Source organism: Ochotona curzoniae, unplaced genomic scaffold (assembly GCF_017591425.1).
Source record: "Ochotona curzoniae isolate NIBS_2020 unplaced genomic scaffold, NIBS_Ocur_1.0 contig_3819, whole genome shotgun sequence".
NCBI lineage: Eukaryota > Metazoa > Chordata > Mammalia > Lagomorpha > Ochotonidae > Ochotona > Ochotona curzoniae.
Genome location: NW_024466004.1, coordinates 30069057 through 30086727, shown reverse-complemented (window position 1 = coordinate 30086727; position 17671 = coordinate 30069057). Strand labels below are relative to the sequence as shown.

The 17671-nt window shown below is 35.9% G+C and overlaps 1 protein-coding gene across 1 annotated transcript in view; it reads left to right on the top strand.

Moving 5' to 3' along the window:
- Positions 1 to 17671, top strand: part of COL12A1 (collagen type XII alpha 1 chain) — a 110383-nt gene that overhangs the window by 80199 nt on the left and 12513 nt on the right. The window contains exons 48-58 of the mRNA XM_040983050.1: positions 1158 to 1196; positions 1284 to 1422; positions 3847 to 3989; positions 4597 to 4706; positions 9347 to 9496; positions 10765 to 10842; positions 12365 to 12451; positions 14181 to 14234; positions 15244 to 15339; positions 15806 to 15859; positions 16113 to 16166. Of these exons, the coding sequence (XP_040838984.1) occupies positions 1158 to 1196; positions 1284 to 1422; positions 3847 to 3989; positions 4597 to 4706; positions 9347 to 9496; positions 10765 to 10842; positions 12365 to 12451; positions 14181 to 14234; positions 15244 to 15339; positions 15806 to 15859; positions 16113 to 16166 (1004 nt within the window). The remainder of the gene's footprint in view (positions 1 to 1157; positions 1197 to 1283; positions 1423 to 3846; positions 3990 to 4596; positions 4707 to 9346; positions 9497 to 10764; positions 10843 to 12364; positions 12452 to 14180; positions 14235 to 15243; positions 15340 to 15805; positions 15860 to 16112; positions 16167 to 17671) is intronic.

Here is a 17671-nt window from a genome sequence, read left to right as displayed (position 1 = left end):
AAATAGATCCTGGGAAACCAGTAGAGAAGCTGATGAATCATTGTTCCATTGAGATCGTGCTAAATATGTGCTGGTCAGAGGTCCATTTTTAGGCTTGAAGATGTAATAGTCCTTGTATGGGAATAGCTTATTTTATATACTATTTTCCCATTACCCTAATGTCTGCGATATTTGGGTTAATTAACATTTACCTTAGAATTGCATATGTAGAAGTGTTTCTGTGAGATGAATGTTTTCCGTACTAGTAATCAATTGGTATTTATGCTGTTAGCATCTATGCTTCAAGGGAGTAATGACTCAACTTGTATGTATATGTGTGTTTCATAGACATTAGATTGTTTTCATTTGCTAGATTTTAGAGCTTTTTTTTTTTAGATGCCAAAACCTCTTGTTCAGCTGTTGTCCGTTAGTACCAATTTTGGGGATTTTAGTTAATAGAACTGTATGCCAGTCAAGAAACCTGATCTTTGGCAGGGTTTTGCTTTATAGTGTAATATTTCCCCTCATTTAACATTATTCTAAATCTCAGAGCTCTGGTTCTAGGCAGTCTAAATAAGCAAAATTCACTGGTCTCCTATGGAAACAGGTTGGAGCAGCATTGGTGAATGTGGGTTGGGGGCTAGAGTTGTCTAGCTAAGCCAGGTAGTCTTGAGTAGCCCTTTAGCATCCCTAACTCTTCAGTATCCTTAACTCTTCCACGGTCCAGGGTGTATAATGCATGTAGACTTACTCTTGTTTACACATGTATACTTACTCCTGGTCTGTAATGTTTGGGAGCTTGCCAGAGAAGAATGCTCAGGAGGAATCAACTCCTCCTACTCTTTCTGAAATCCAGAATTCTCTGGGTGAGAAAATTTTTAATCCATTGAAAGTTATATGAAAAATATTCTCTGTAATTATATTTTATTATTCATAAGAACATCATAAAATTATAACTGGACTAGATAATATTAAAAAAACATTTACTACATTGATTAACAGTGTAATTTCTCGTGGTCTACATGAAATAACTTACAAAAGGTTAGATTGGTAAGTTAGTTTCTAATAAATGAATAAACAGTTTGCTGACCTGAAATATGTGCACCACTACTTCTTGGGTATATAAAATGCTTGTACATCAATGGTGAACTGTACTTAAAGAACACTGTGTGTTGCAGGTTGCCCTCTCATTTATTTGGATGGCTACACCTCACCAGGTAAGCATTTTGACCCTTGAACTAACTTATTTCAAGATCTGATCAATAAAATAATTTACTCACTCTGATATTTTTTTTGATGTAAAGGTTTTAAGATGCTTGAAGCATACAACCTGACAGAAAAGAATTTTGCTTCTGTACAAGGCGTATCTTTGGAGTCAGGGTCTTTCCCAAGCTACTCAGCCTACAGGCTTCAGAAGAATGCCTTTGTGAATCAGCCTACAGCGTAAGTGTGACACTTGGGTTTACAATGAATGATACTCTTTCTTGCCATGAGCAAGGGATGCTTAGAATCTTTGCTGACTTCCTCAGAGCTTTAGAGCTGTCAGAGGACTTCTTATGGATGGTTTAAAGGTTGAGTTCTTTAGATCCAGTTAGGTTATTGTCTTCTATTAGGCTCTAGAGCAGTTTGGAAGCAGGACACTGGGATTCAAGCTTTGTTATTCCAAAGTCAAGAATCTTAGCTGGGTACTCCAGAATTGCATATAAGTGATTGTTTTGAATTTAATGCTAGGATTATAGTTATTCCAATAACAGAGACTGTGAAAATAAGATAATATATTGTTTTGGACATTTCTCCATGTGTTCAGAAGGACTGGATGGAGAAGCTGGAGTTGAACATAGCACTTACAGCAAAAGTCAGTGTTGGCTGCTGGAGTGCCTGGACTCCATTCCCAGCTCATGCTCCTTACTCCAATTTCTTGCCAAAGCAGACCCTGGCAGGCAGCAGCAATGGCTCAGATATTTGGGTTGCTGCCACTCATGTACGTGTGTGCCCCTGGTTCCTAGCTGTAGCTCTAGTTCAGTCCCTGCCATTTCAAAAATTGGGAAGTAATTAGATAATGGGAGAATTCTCTCTTCCTCTCCTCTTGCCCCATTCTTTTTCTCTTGTGTTACCCAATTCCCTTTTTCCCTCTGTACACATCCATGCATGCACGTGAACACACACACACACACACACACACACACACACACACACACACACATTTAAAAAGAACTAGACAAAGTAAATGCAGAATGAAAGCAAACTTTTTTTTTAAAACTGTCCAGAACTCTAGAAAATGAAAGGCCATTATAATTCCACTTGTCCATGATCAGGGAGGTTAGATTTTATTGGCTAATATTGTAGCCATCTGTTGAGTGGCTCTAGGTGTTATTTTATTTCATGAGAGTTTGCACCTGCATATGATAACCAAAAATGTATATTTCTTATTCATTAAAATGAAAATTTTTATGTTAAAAAATATGGATTTGGCATCTAATGGAGAGAAAAGAACAAGGAGAAACAAAACTTTCAGAAACTTAGGACAGAATTAGAAAATGATGTCTGAAATTTGAAATGCTCTGGGAAAGCTAATGGAAAATTCAGATTAAAACCAAAGCTAATTTATTTCAAAGAAGTACAGATTGTTTTGTTGTAGTTTGACCACATTGTAAGTTCCTACTGTCTTGTTATTAGTGAATCTGGTTCAAAGCTGTAGTTGTTCCAGTGAACCTAACTAGAACTTCAGCTGTCTCAAGTTATGATTCCCACATTTTGACTTACTATGTTTTATGAATAAAATTTATGATATCTTTAACTGGTTTTGATGGTAGGTTTTCACAAGAAAAGAACTTTTGTCTGAAAGGGAAAAACATAAATACAACACAATCAAAATTCTTAATAAGCACTAGTTAACTAAAGAAGTAGAAAAATGAACCAGATAAGAGATGAGTTAATGTGGAGAAAGTATTGTTTTCATATGAAATGTTATAATGATAGCTCTTGAACATGTAAAATGTATCCTGTCACTTTCCTTAGAGCCTATGTTTGAGGACAGCAGGTAGCAGTGTGATTTACAAGTACCCGTGGTGTAGTTCTAGGACATGGTCCTACAGAGGCATTTGTGCCTGCTGCCAAAATTCCAGGAGGAACACCTTCATTTCTGCCAAGAGTTGTTTATCTAGGCCTTTTTCCTACCTTCAGGGAGAATGTATTATGTGGTCTCAGGCAGAAAACCAACAATTCAGCTTCAAAGATTACCCCAGAACAAGGACTGATCTGACTGTATAAGAACACAGGGGACCAAATATTTTTTTATCATGTCTTAGGGCCAGAACTCTTTCATTTTAATCAAACCATATCCCTTTATTGGCACTAAACATTTGCACATGTACATGGCTTTAACATTTAAAATTGGTTTTAATTTTGGTAATATGTGAGTTTCTTTTGATGATTTATTTGACTTCAAGGGAGGAATCTAGAAGTGTTAAATCTATTAGTGATGGAGAGATACCAAGAAATGTAACTTGTTTTAAGATTTGCTTTCTTTAGATAATATCTGTAGGCATATGATTATCACTCTAATTATTATCTTTTAATTTAAGAAATTTGTTATGATTAATAGTGAAGTAAGATAAAATCTGCTAATTTACCCAGATTTTTGCCATTTTATCAAATGATAAATAGTTTAGTACTACTTACATAGTGGCTGTTTGTATTTCTTCTTTTGGCATGTTTTCCAAATTTTTCTCCTAATATGAAGACAGAGTACTGTTAATGGCCTCTGATATTACCATAGTAAGATTTTGCTTCAAAAGTTTAACAGTTTACGTTTCTGAAGGTAAATCCTTATTTATTTGTTTGTATTTATTTTGTTTTGTCTAACAGAGATCTACACCCGAATGGACTTCCTCCTTCATACACAATTATACTACTCTTCAGACTTCTCCCAGAAACTCCCAATGACCCTTTTGCAATTTGGCAAATCACAGACAGAGACTACAAACCACAAGTTGGAGTGATTGCAGATCGTAAGGATTTTTATCTTCCTTTAAGGCCTATTCATTTATAGTTTGTATCTTTTAAAAGATTATTCATTTTGAAAGAGTTACGGAAGAGGGACACACACACACACACACACACACACACACACACACACACACACACACACACACATCTTGCAACTGCTGGTTGACTCCCTAAATAACCACAACAGCCAACATCGGCCAGCCTGAAGTCACAGACAGAGCTTCATCCAGGTCTGCAGAGTGAGTGAGAGGAGCCCAAAATCCTGTGCCTCTTTCCCAGGCTGTTAACAGGCAGCTCAGTTGGAAGTGGAATAACCAGGATAAGATCTGGCTGACTTTTGGGATTATCTGCTTGCTATGCATATGCTGGGCCTACATAATGTAGTTTTAATGTCTTTTCCTTTCCTTTCCTTTTCTTTTCTCTTTACGCACCATCTGAATTTTTATATTTACCCAATATATATGCTTTTATATTTAGACTTTTCCAGATACAATTATACTTTATCACATATGAAATTATTGTGATTTTTGAAATTTGTCTGAATTATTTTGCTAATGCTTTCAATAAAACTATATCATGAATTTAATAATAATTTTGTGTTGATTACAGCTTCAAGCAAGACATTGTCATTCTTTAACAAAGATACAAGAGGCGAGGTACAAACAGTTACATTTGACACAGAAGAAGTGAAGACCTTATTCTATGGAAGCTTTCATAAGGTAAGAATGTCAGATTGTCTGAATCTTATCTCAGGATTAGAAACTAAAAAAAATTCCTCTTATTATTTATTAAAATATTCAATTGGTAGGATCTTAGGTATAGTTTTAAAATAGAATTTTATTTTATAGCATTTAATAAATTTGAATAAATAATTAAAGTGGTAGTTATATTAATCAAGAGATAAACATTATTAACGTTGGATGTATTTGAACAGACACACAAATTGTATATATTTGTGGAGTACTGTGTGATATATGTAAATACCAAAATGTGTGTATAATGCATAATGCTCCATTCAACGCAAACAGATCTATATCCGCAAACATTTATTAGTTCCTTATGGTGAAAATATTTTTTTAAAAAAGTCCTTTTCCTAAACTAAAGAAGATAAATAGGACTGTGTGTAGTCACCCTGTGCAATAAAGGAACATGGGACTTTTGTTCCCTGTAACTGCAGCACAAGACTTGTTAATCAACTTCTCCCTAAGCCTGCATCCCTCTTACCCTTCCTAGCCCCTGGTAACCATCTATGAGTTCCACTTTTTTTTTTTCTGATTGTGTGTGACATATTTTAATTGTGTTTCTGTGTTTGCTTATTTCACTTCACCTAATAACTGTTAGTTCCATCCATGTTGTTGCAAGTGAGAAGACATAATCCTTTTTATGTACATGCTTTCTATATTCATTTAGCAGTTGATGGGCACTTAGGCTGTTTCCTTTTCTTGTTTGGTGTGAATAGTGCCACAGTAAATATCAAAATGATGGTTCTTCTATGAGAGTTTGGTTTCATTTCTTTTTGTGTTACATTTTGATGTGTTTTAAATGCTTATGTCTTAAAAATTGGAACCATTATAAGCAACACTGTTCACCTATATTCTACTTACATTTTATTTATTTTTAAAGAATTATTGATTTATTTGAGTGCAAGAGAAGGAGGGAGAGAGAGAAAATTGCCTATCTCTTCATTTCACTTCTCAAATGTTTGCAATAGCCATCACCTGCTGCCTCTCAGGGTGCATAGAAGTAACAAGCTGAGTCAGAAGCAGGGTGGAAAATCAAATCCAGGCACTCCTATATGGATGAAGACATCCAAAAGGTCATGATAACCGAGCCAAATGTCTACCTTTGGAGCAGATTCCTTTTTTAAAAAGATTTATTTATTTTTATTGGAAAGGCGGATATATAGAGAGGAGGAGAGACAGAGAGGAACATCTTCCCACCTACTGATTCACTTCCCAAGTGACCACAATGGCTAGAGCCAATCCGAAGCTGGGAGCTCTTCTGGGTCTCCCACAGGGGTGCAGGGTCCCAAGGCTTTGGGCTGTCCTTGACTGCTTTCCCAGGCCACAAGCAGGGAGCTGGATGGGAGGCGGGACTGCAGGGACTAGAACCAGCAACCATATGGGATTCCAGTGCATGCAAAGCGAGGATTTTAACCACTATGATATCGTGCTGGGCCAGGAGCAGATTCTTGATAAGGATGATAAAGGGATATTCTCATTGAGCTTGAAGGAATTTCAATACCCTTATTGGCAAAAATGTACAAAAATGAAAATTAAAAATATCTAAGTAAATGGTATACCAAGTGACTTCAAAAAGTTTATGGGAAATGTATATTATGAAAAAACTACATATAAGTTTCAAAATGAAGTATTACAGCAAATGAACTATCTTTCATTTCAATTTTCCATGACATTTGGACTTATCTTCTTAGATACTTTATCTACATAAAAACTTTTATGAAGTGCAGTGAAATAAATGTCTTGTTAGGAGTGCATGTTCTAGTTTGCTGACTGTAACTGGTTCAGAGAGTCTTTATCCAATAATAGATGTTGAATCTGGCAAAGTTTTTTTTTTTTTTTTTGGAGCTAATTTTGGTTCAGTTGAAATTGAGTTATTTGCTGAGAAGTATTTTATTTTTTAATCCCTACTGGTGATATTGAAAATCTTCTAAATAATCATTTAGTAACTGATACTTAAACATTTCTAACTTTTATGGAGTGCTTTACTTTGAGTCAAAAAATAGAGGGACAGAAGACCTTGTGTAAAGTGAAATAAGTCAGGAACAAAGAGAAACAAAAACATGTTCTTATTAATAGGTGGAGTCTAAAATGTTGACCTCATAGCAGTAGACAATAAGGAGCATGGGAGTACCATAGGGGTTTCCAGAGCCTGGGGGGTGGGGTTAGTGCAAGCAGCACTGAGGTGCAATGCAATAGGAGGAATATCTTCCAGAGCTCCATGGCACAGCAGAATAATTATGGGTGGTAAAACTTAATTTTATATTTTAAAATGGCTGGTACAGAGGATTTTGAATATTTTCAATACAATGAAATGATAAATACTGGAGATGATGGGTACAGTCACCCTACTCTGATCATTACATTCTGTATGCATGTATTGAGATGTCACACTGTACCCAACAAATAAGTATAATTACATTGTGTTGATTAAAATTAACATATATTTTAAAAGGCAGCATTGTTCTAGAGATCTATAGTGATGGTGACTAGTTTCTATGAACCAAGATAAATTTCTGATCTTTCTATCTTGACATGCCGTTAATCTTCCCATGGAGAAATTCTCATTCTTTGATTTCCTATATTGCCTTTTTCCCCTCTTTCCCACAAGCTCTGTCTTCTCTCAGATTGCTTTTCCAAAGTCCGTTTTCCTATATTGCCATTCTTTTTTGTTACCACATTCCTTGACCTGATTTTTTATTTAGAGAGCTTATTAAGATGTCAGTATATTTAAGATGTTTGAGTATAATGTAATGTTTTGATGTATTTTGAAATAATTTCCAGAACCAAGTTAATCAAAACATTAATAGTTATCATGTTGGGATTTGTGGATATTGAAAGCTCTAAAGACCTAGTTGCTTAGCAAATTTTAAGTATGTACTACACACTCTATTACTTGAATCCATTCTCATTTGTACTATAATGCAAGTACTACCTTCAGTTATTACCAAATCTTTCATATTCATTTCTGAGTCAAAAATTCAACCACTTTTTTACTTACCATCTAGTTTCTGAACTCAAGTTCTTTAACCTTGGTGTGATTGTGAAGAGTAGTCTAAGAGAAGAAGACCCTTTGGAGAGGAGAGAAGAGAAGAGTTAAAGGAGTGTAATTAGTGAATGACAGACGTTATTGCTTCATATGAATTCTCTTGAAAAACTATGTTTCCTTTGTATTGTCAACAAATGGCATGTGGCTATGTAAGAAATTTTTGTTAAGGGAAGAAGAATAAGTGAGAAACACCATTTTAAGATGTGTCACAGCCTGAGGAGGGGTTTGAATGACAAGAGGGTCCCTATTTGTTTCTTGTGATCTATGGACAACAAAGTTTGTTGGGAAACAGGTTGGATGTTCTAATTACTTGGACCAATGAAAAGCCCAATATGAACTAACACGTATTTAAAATGAAAGTAAAAGATTGAATAAATTATAGCAAAATATGCTTTTACAATGTGCTTCCTCATGGTTAGCCTTGAGAGACAAGTGTACTTGAAAAAAATTCAGATACAAATTAAAATAGTTTTGATTTGAAATAATGTTTCTGGATCCAGTTGTTTCCCAAATACTTTGTGAATGTTTGCTTCTGTGGTTACTCACATAAGAGCCAATAAAATAGTTTTAGTTATTAGATAATAAACATCCTGGAGGTGTTTATATGATGTTTTCAAATTCAACATTAGTTGTTTATGCTGGGTGACATGTAAACTTTATTTTTAGTAAGCTATGTATTACTTTATATAAAAGCAATACATAACTATTATACACATGCTGAATTAATGTTTTGGTAGAGATTCATATGGGAAAAAGATATAGCTATAAAGTAAAATTTTGGAAATTGTTTTATGTATTGACTCAGAATTTAAAAGGGAATTTGTGTTCCTTTTAATTTGCTGCCAAGCTGTTTAGACTATTATCAAGTGCATACTTGAGTGCTGATGCTCTGATAATTGGAAACTGTAACTGTGAAGGACCTCCCTACAGCCATTCTTTACATTGTTGCCATACAGGTGTTTGGTTAATTATCTGTTAATAGATCCATCCATGTTCTAGATGTCTTCAGTAACAGACAAAAAGTAAATCAACATAACCTTATTTAATTGAAAGACTATGTAATCCTACATTTTATCGATTCCAAATGAATCTCTATGAAAGACATGTTAATTTTTAACATGTTGGCTGTCCACATGGTGTGCAGGTTCTTTATGGTTGAAATTGTGGAAAAGCAGGTGAAGAATTGAATTTAGCAAGGTCAGTGGAAGACATGAAGGCTCCTTTTTATTGAATTATATCCATTTATATATAGTTTTTATAGGGTCATTTATCTGCCACATCATCTATAGTCATCTCATTATGTTACATGATGGGAAAACAAGAAATTACACCTGTGTATGCAGGTAAAGGAAACTGAGACCCAGAGAAGTGCAACGTTCGTCTCACTCAGCAGATTAATTCACTTTGTGGACACTGTAACCTGATTCTTGGGTTTTAGTTTAAACTGTGTATTTAGAAATAAGAATGGCTTAAAAGGCACTTTTTAAACATTTGTGGTATGAAATATGCAGAAGTTAGCTATATATTTTTTGTTTTGAAATTTTATAATGGAAGCATTATTTTTTTTTAGGTTCATATTGTGGTGACTTCAAAAAGTGTTAAGATTTACATTGACTGCTATGAAATTGTAGAAAAAGACATCAAAGAAGCTGGCAATATCACTACTGATGGTTATGAGATTCTTGGGAAACTTCTTAAAGGGGAGAAGAAATCAGCCACAGTAAGGAACTAGTTTTTATTTTTCTTGGTACTTTCTGTTAAGATTGATACAGTATTTTCTCAATAATGCAGCAACATTGTTCTGCAATTAGTTTTAAATTGTCAAATTTGTGGTTAAATTAAAACTGGAAGAAGTTATATTCAGAAAACATGCTGCTCATACAACATAATAATATGTTAGGAAGAAAATATGGTGCTGAGGCACCAGAGAATTCCGTGTGGTTGTGTTTTGTGCAATCAGATCATTAAGCATTTGTAGACACTAGCTGATAAGAGTCAGCAGAGCCTGTGTCCACTCACAGAAGACTGACTCTGTCTCAGAAGGATTGGTGTGATGGGACAGCCGACTGTCTCATTCTCAACTTCCCTGCCTCAAGCTTGAGGCAGGAGCATGCCATCTCCATTTGTAATGCTGTCTTGTTGTAAAAAGTTAAATCTGAGATATTTACTGTACCAGGGTAATCAGGTTATGGTATACATCAACCAACAAGCATGTTGTCCTAAAAGCAAAGCTAACCTTGTTTGGCTTCTACTATTATTTTAAAAAATAGCATTATTTATTTAATTTAGCTTTAGTTTCCATGGACAGGATTTTCTTCTAGATTCAAAAACAGAGTTTTGATTTCATAATATGTGAACAAGTCATTCAGATTGAATATAATTATGATTAAAATCCACAATTTTGTGACTGGTGAATTTATTTATTTTTATTATTATTTCATTTACTATTTAAGTAGGATAACCACAAGAGAATTACTATGTTTATACAACTTTTTGCTTTCGTCAAAAGAACTTTGTTTTTAAACAGTAGAAGAATAGAAGTATATGCTGTAGTTAGATAACTGAGGACTATTTAAAAGGTTGTTTGTCCTTAAATAACAATTTCTGAACTGTGTAATAAATAAACGAATCTTTCCTGGAATTTTTTAACAAAGACTGTTAGTAGTTGACTTAAATATATGTAGTCTTCAAATTCATTTAAATGTAGAAATTAAAGATTCTAAAAGAAAATACACAAGCAATCCCAAACACTTGTTTCTAGCCAAGAAAGTGAACCAAGAGTCACAATCTTAATGGCTGTCACTTTGTTGTATGCTTCTCCTAGTTTCATTTGTGGTACTCTTTCCTTCTGAACACAAAAGGCCACATTGATCTCAAGGACTAGTAGCAACCTTCAGGGAATTTGTATAAGAAACTGGAAAAGATTGAAACGTAGAAACATTAAATATATTTCATGTATCTCTAGTTGATATTGTTGGTTGTTTGCAGTTCCAAATCCAGAACTTTGACATGGTCTGCAGCCCTGTGTGGACCAGCAGAGACAGATGTTGTGATATTCCCTCACGGGTAAGTAAAGTGGAATTTATCATTCCGCAGGAGTGACCCTGTGGTGCTTAGTCTGGGAGAGGCGTTGTGCTCAGCAGTGTGTGTCCAGTGGGAGCCAAGGAACATGGCAGGGTGCATGCTCTTCAGCAGCCATGATTCAGGCCAGGGCCCGCATGACCAGTCCTTCCCTTGCAAACCAGGAATGCACAAGACTATCTTTGGAAAATTTCCCTGACAGTTGGAAAAGTCCTGGTGAGCCCAAGTGTTTGATAAACCAGTTTACTGTGAATTGTCCTATTGCTTATAGAAGTTAAGCATTCTGCAGAACAAGCCATCACCTTTCTGAAGTCTAAGACTTTTAGATGGTTGAAATATTTTATATTTCTTCTTGAGACGACAAATTTACCCCATGGTATCTGTACAGGTGGTAATAGTTGCAAAGTTCAATATTGTGATAGATTTGAAGCATCTGGGAAAGAAGCTCATACATCCTGTAGATGAATTTATGCTATTGATTCAATAGATACTTATAGAGTTCTTGTTATAAACCAACTCTTCAGTGTGCTAGGGTTATGGCAGTATAAAGTGAATATTCTATAGAAAGGGAGAGAAATATGTAACAAATAGTTATGTGTTTGTACAACTAGCCCTTCATCTAGAATCTGAATCCATGTATTCAACCAATTGTGGATCAAACATATTTGAAAAAAAATCACATTGTAATGAGCATGTACAGACTTTTTCATTGTTGTTATTCCCTAAGCAGTATAGTATAACATCTAAGTATTAGCTGTTATAAGTAGTGTAGAGGTGATTTACGGTATATTAGATGGTGTGCATAGGTAACATGCTCTTTAAGGGAATTGAGTGCCTGGATTTGTTGTCCACAGAAGTCCTCATTTCTCCTGCACAATCAGAGGGATGTTTGTATTAGATTACAGAGTGAGAGCCCTGGGATTCAATACAGAATGAAGGGTTAGGAGGTGATAGCACACATCATTAGATTTCGGTGATAAGGCGAAACTTTAACAGAGACCTGAATGAATTGAAGCAGCAAATGTGGTAGTGGAGGATGAGCATTCCAGATGGAGAGAACTGTTCAAATCAACATCCTAGGTTCACAACGGGCTCTAATTACGTGAGAAACATGAAGCAAATCAGTGGCATTGGAAGAGAAAGTGAAGGAGAAAGTGTTAACAATGAGAGGGGCAGGAAGGCAGGGTTCTCTTTGCAGAACAAGTAGGTGATTGTAAATTTTGGAAAGGATTTTGGACATGATTTGGGAATGAAATGGGAGTCTGTATTTGAAATACACATTTCTCTCGTGCTGATTTTGAAAAAGTTAGATTAAATTAATACTGATTCAGAGTTCTTGTGAATAGCTCTTGCTTCCTAAAGTAGGCATAAAATAAAGGTATAAAAGAGTAAAGCAAACTTCAGCATAGATGTATTTATAACAATAATGAGACTATAATTAGAGGTGAGATGAGAAATTATTTTTTCCATCTAAATTCATAGGTCAATTTTCTTTCCAAAATTTCAGAGAGATGAAGCAAAATGCCCTGCTCTTCCAAATGCTTGCACCTGCACACAGGACAGCGTTGGACCTCCAGGACCTCCAGGCCCTGCAGTAAGGAAACAAACTCTCTCTCTCTCTCTCTCGGATTTTTCTATTATAATTTTTGAAGTTATCATCTGTTTGTCAGTATGGAATCCATAAAATGCTTCCATCACCAGTATTTTGTAGGAGAAAGAAAATTAAATTGTAGACCATGTTTGCAGTCTTTCTAGAGATTTGAAATGGAATAAAGCAGGAAGAAAAATTGACTCCTGTTTAACACCTTTCTCTAGCTGTATGATGATACTGGCTAGCCTTCAAGAATTTCTCTCTTAAATATGTAAAATTTCATTTCCACCTGTTATGACCTTCTAAATGTGTTGCATTTCCTGAAAACTTTCTTAAAAATTATTTATTTGAGAACATGCTTTCATTTGCTAGTTCATTTCCCAAAGGGCCAGGTTCAAGATGAAACTGGGATACAGGAACTCAACCTGTATCTACCATGTGGCAAACAGGAACCCAATTTCTTAATTCATTTTTACCCTTTCCCAGAATACATGGCTGGATTCTGTAAGTGGAGCTGTGTCTCAATCCCGGGTACTCTTATAGGAAACATGAACAGCCTAACTGGAAATTCAACACTAGGCTGAATGCCTAGCCTCTGAAGGCTTTTCCATCTATGGTATATAGCCATGGTTGAGAGGTTGACCTAAGAACTACTTGCATTGGGTCTAGAACATGTGTGCTTTACATAGCAAACAAATCATGAGAATAACATATGAAGAGGGACTTTCACAATTACTATGATATCCTGAACGTTGAAGATCGCAGATAGGTCACTTTGATTAGTGTGAAACCCCTTGATTTACTCGATTCAACATCCGAACCTGAGTTGTTTTGAGGAATGCATGCGTTAGCTCTGTTGATTTCTTGAAGAAAATAGATAATACGGCAACAGCTCTAGAATGCCCAGGATACAAAATTCTACTATACTTGAGCCATGGCAAATAGTGTAAATTGGTTTCAGTTTAATTGTATACTTAGTTCTCATAAAAAGCATGTAAATTCACTATCATTTATTTTTTAGTTGTAAGTAATTTATCTATTGTATATTTATAATCATAAAACTATATTCTGGATGTGACATGGGTGTTTTTGAAAGGCTGGGTTTTTTTTTTTCCTTTAGTTGCGTGATAGTATTAGATGCCACTTTTGTATTTATTTCATCTTTGTCTAATGGTTTCTCAGTCCTGGTTACTTAAACACACTTTATTAAAGTCTGAGACATTATTTCCCCTGAAGACTAAAATTTGTATAATTCCTAAACCCCTTTTCTTCAACTGTACTCAAGCATCTTTAATGTTTACTTTTGCCTATAAACTTCAAATGTTTTTACTTTAAAAAAATTAATATAACATATCTGATTTTTCAGGGTCATAGGAAAATGCATAATAATTACACAATTCTCATCAATACTTATGTATTTACCTGATATTAATGCAGAGAGACCAGTCATTGCAGTTCAGATATGATTCTTTCTAAAAAATTATTTCATATTTATATAAGGTGAAATTTTGTTAACAGTAAGTTCCAGAACATAAAAATAGGACACTTAGAATATACAAATTTAAAAATTCTCTTTCCTCACTTACCTGTGTGATGTGAAACATTTCATACTTTGCAAGTAGCTGTAAAGATAATAATTGGAAAATTCACTCCTTAAAGTAATTTTTGCTTGCCAACTCCTTTCTAATTTCCTTTCAGTCACACTCAGTTGTACTCTCATTGTACCTTTTAGGGAGGACCTGGTGCTAAGGGGCCAAGAGGTGAAAGAGGTCTCAATGGAGCAATTGTAAGTAGATTTTAGAGTGCAATAGAATTTCTTCTATGCACTGAAGTCTGGTTGTTCATATTTCCACTAAGGGAGTGTGTGGACTAGGGCGAGTTAGTTCATAATGTGGCTCTGGAAACATAATTGCCTCTGTCTTGTCTTTGAATGTCAAAATATCAGATGAGACTGGAAATGCATGTGATGCATCTCACAGCTATAGTGCATACACAGGGAATCTTCAGAAGAACCTTGAAGGACTTATTTGCAGGGTGTTCTTGCTATCAGTTAGAAGACCCTATAGGCAGCAGAGTCCTGATAGGACCAGTCTGGACCAGTTTGGGAGTAGTTTTATGGTGCACATGTTTTCACTGGTCTCAGAAAAATAGCTGAGTGGTCACAAATACATTCACTAGGTGGTTGCTGATCTCTGCCAGTTCCATAGTAATATCCCATAACACAACTCAAACTTCTCACAAGATAATTTCATGAACATAATGTGTAGCTTAATAGTGATAAGCTAACACAGTTTGAAACGGGTGAGAATGGGATGTTAACCCAGGTGTGTCCAAGTTTGTGTCATTCCTACCTAGCTGAATTGCAAAGGAGCTCCAGCACAGAAATCTGGTCCAGGGATATCTGTTCTTGATTTGCTTGGTTTATTTATACTTCATTCCAGAAATGAGCCTAGTCTGAGAGAAGTCAGGACTGATGTAAAATAAATCCAGTAAAATTTTGGCTGTGATCGCAAGTAAACCTATCATTATAAATATATGCATGTATCATATTTAATGTATTTTAGGTGAAAATCTACTTCTAGGAGGACTTTTATGTGAAATTCAAGCGTGTTCTTATAAACTTATTGTACTTTCCAATTGTCCTTTTAGAAGCAAAAAATTGCATTAGTAAGTACATTTGTGGTGTATAGATTTTCAAAGGTATTTATAAGCATTATGCAACATGTTTCTGATGCTATGTCAGCAGTGGACAGCATCCCATCGTTTTGTGGGTGTCTCTCTGTTGTATATTTTAGGGACCCCCTGGTCCTCGTGGTGATACTGGTCCTCCCGGCCCTCAGGGTCCTCCAGGCCCTCAGGGACCCAATGGCCTCTCCATTCCAGGAGAACAAGTAAGCACAAAGCATTCTGTACTCAGTAATACTAGTGGCACTCAAAAGTTTTCCTAGAATTCAACAGCGTTTGTCATTGAGATGAAGTATTATGATGACTGTTATTTCAAATATACAGATCATATTTAAAATCCTACATAACTTTGTAGGGACTCACTGGATCCTTAAAAAACTGTTCTTATAAGAAATGCATATATCTCTATGTTAAACTACACTCTTTTAAAGTGAATATGTTATCCTATCTATAGCTATCCCATTACCTTGCAAGTGGAAATGATTCTAACCCAGTTGTAGCTTTAGATCACCATTCCAAGCTATGGTTTATTCATTTCCCTTGTGTGCTTATCTCTGAAGCTCTGCCTCTGATTTATGAGCTGCTGATGGTTTCATAAGTGACCCCTTTGTCCCCTTTCCCCCTTAATCTCTGAAAAACGCCTGAGCGCTGTGTCCCCATTGCTTACTCCAGGGTCGCCAAGGGATGAAAGGGGATGCTGGAGAACCGGGACTTCCAGGCCGAGCAGTGAGTTGTCCTTGAAGCTGCCCTTCTTTTCATCTGTCTTAGATTGCTGTCCATTTCAGCTCTCTGCCAACTGGCCAACTGCTCCATATCTGACAATGTGCTTGGTTGTGGTTTTCTGCGTTTTTCTTTGCAAGAGCCACTGGGACTTTATTTAAAAACAAAACAAAAGAAAAAAACAATGTTAGGGGAATAATAAAGATTCTTTCCTGTATAGGAAATGCAGTGTTTCACTTGCTTATTTTCTTTGTGCTAGGGAACACCAGGGTTACCAGGCCCGCCAGGACCAATGGGACCTCCAGGAGACAGAGTAAGTTCTCTTGGGCAGGCTGCAGTGATGTGGTGAACAATATGAAACCATTTCTTGCACATTAAGGAACTTCCACAATACAGTTTGCATGGCTAGAGATGTGGAATTGTACATTTTTGGGTGACTGCAAAGTTAGTGCCAGAGGATCTTTCAATATCAGTTCTCTCTCAAGGTGTAGGAATCAAAATGATGCCACTTTAGGGTAATCCTTAGAATTTTAAGTTTGGTTAAAAACATCTATCTTGTTATATTCAGCAAAAGAAGACCAGCAAAGGAATTTTAACAAATTAAAAATATAGTTGAGAGTATTGGCACAATGTTTTAAATCCTGAAATCAAAACCTTTGTTACAAGTCTCTTTTACATAATTCTGAAAGTATTTGATTTGTAAGACAATCTCTATGAAGTTTATCTTTCCTCCTCTTTACATCAGTGGAATTCAGGTATCACTCTGGCTTCATGATATAGTAGGCAGCTAGAATTTAGGAAGGATTTTACCCATTCTGATACTTTTCAGATTTTCTCTTGATTCTGGATGAAAACAATATAATTGTAGGAAACTCAGGTTTCCTAGGACAGGTAAATGAGAAACCCAGTAAACATAGCCTCTATGCTGAGTCCTGCAATTTTACAGACACTTTTGATTGCATAGGAGATGATGAATAAGACTCCAGAGACTTTAGAGTGGGCCAACATAAAGTAGCAAATGACTTTTTGGTATTGTGTGCTCCAGACGCAAGACCATGACTAACCCGCATTCTGGTTAATCCAAAAAGTCAAGTGTGTGACTATCAGTGGGATCTGATGGGGACAGCTCTGTGACCACTGTCCCTGCATATGTTGATTTGCTAACCTCAACACCTCAAAGTCACCACCTGGTCAGAAAGATAGGTTTTCAGATGGAGCAAATGCCTCTCCAAATAACAATAAATGGTGAGTGATATGATGCTAGGCTTTATTTGCTTCCATGCCATTTTTTTTAATTTGGAGGAGGGAGCATGAGAGAAAGGGCAAAGAAAAAAACTGTTCTCTGGGATCTGCGACCTGGAGGTGGTACAGATATATACATTCTTCTGTCTCTTTTGAAACTATACTTTCATATTTTCTCAACTCTTACTTTACAATAAATTGCAACTATGAAGGTACAAAAGTGACAAATCCAATTAGAAAACATACCCCAAAATATTGCAACTGGGAAATGATGACACATTGCTGCATCTACTGACATCTTGTGCACATGAAATTCTTGAGATAGTGAGAAACTGAGGGCACTTCTCATCAGCATCAACGAGGTCTCTCTGAATTAGTGGTCAGGCAGCCACATCACCACTGTCGCTGCAGTCCTGAAAAGTGAAGGATTGGGAGGGTCTGTGCTTTTCCACTTGCAAACTCTAATCTGTGTCCAACTTTGTGGTGAGGCCACCCAGTTCTGTTGGAATAAGGGCAAGGAGACTTTTCAAGAAATCATTCTCTTTCTTTTACAATCTATACTCCTCTCTACTACTG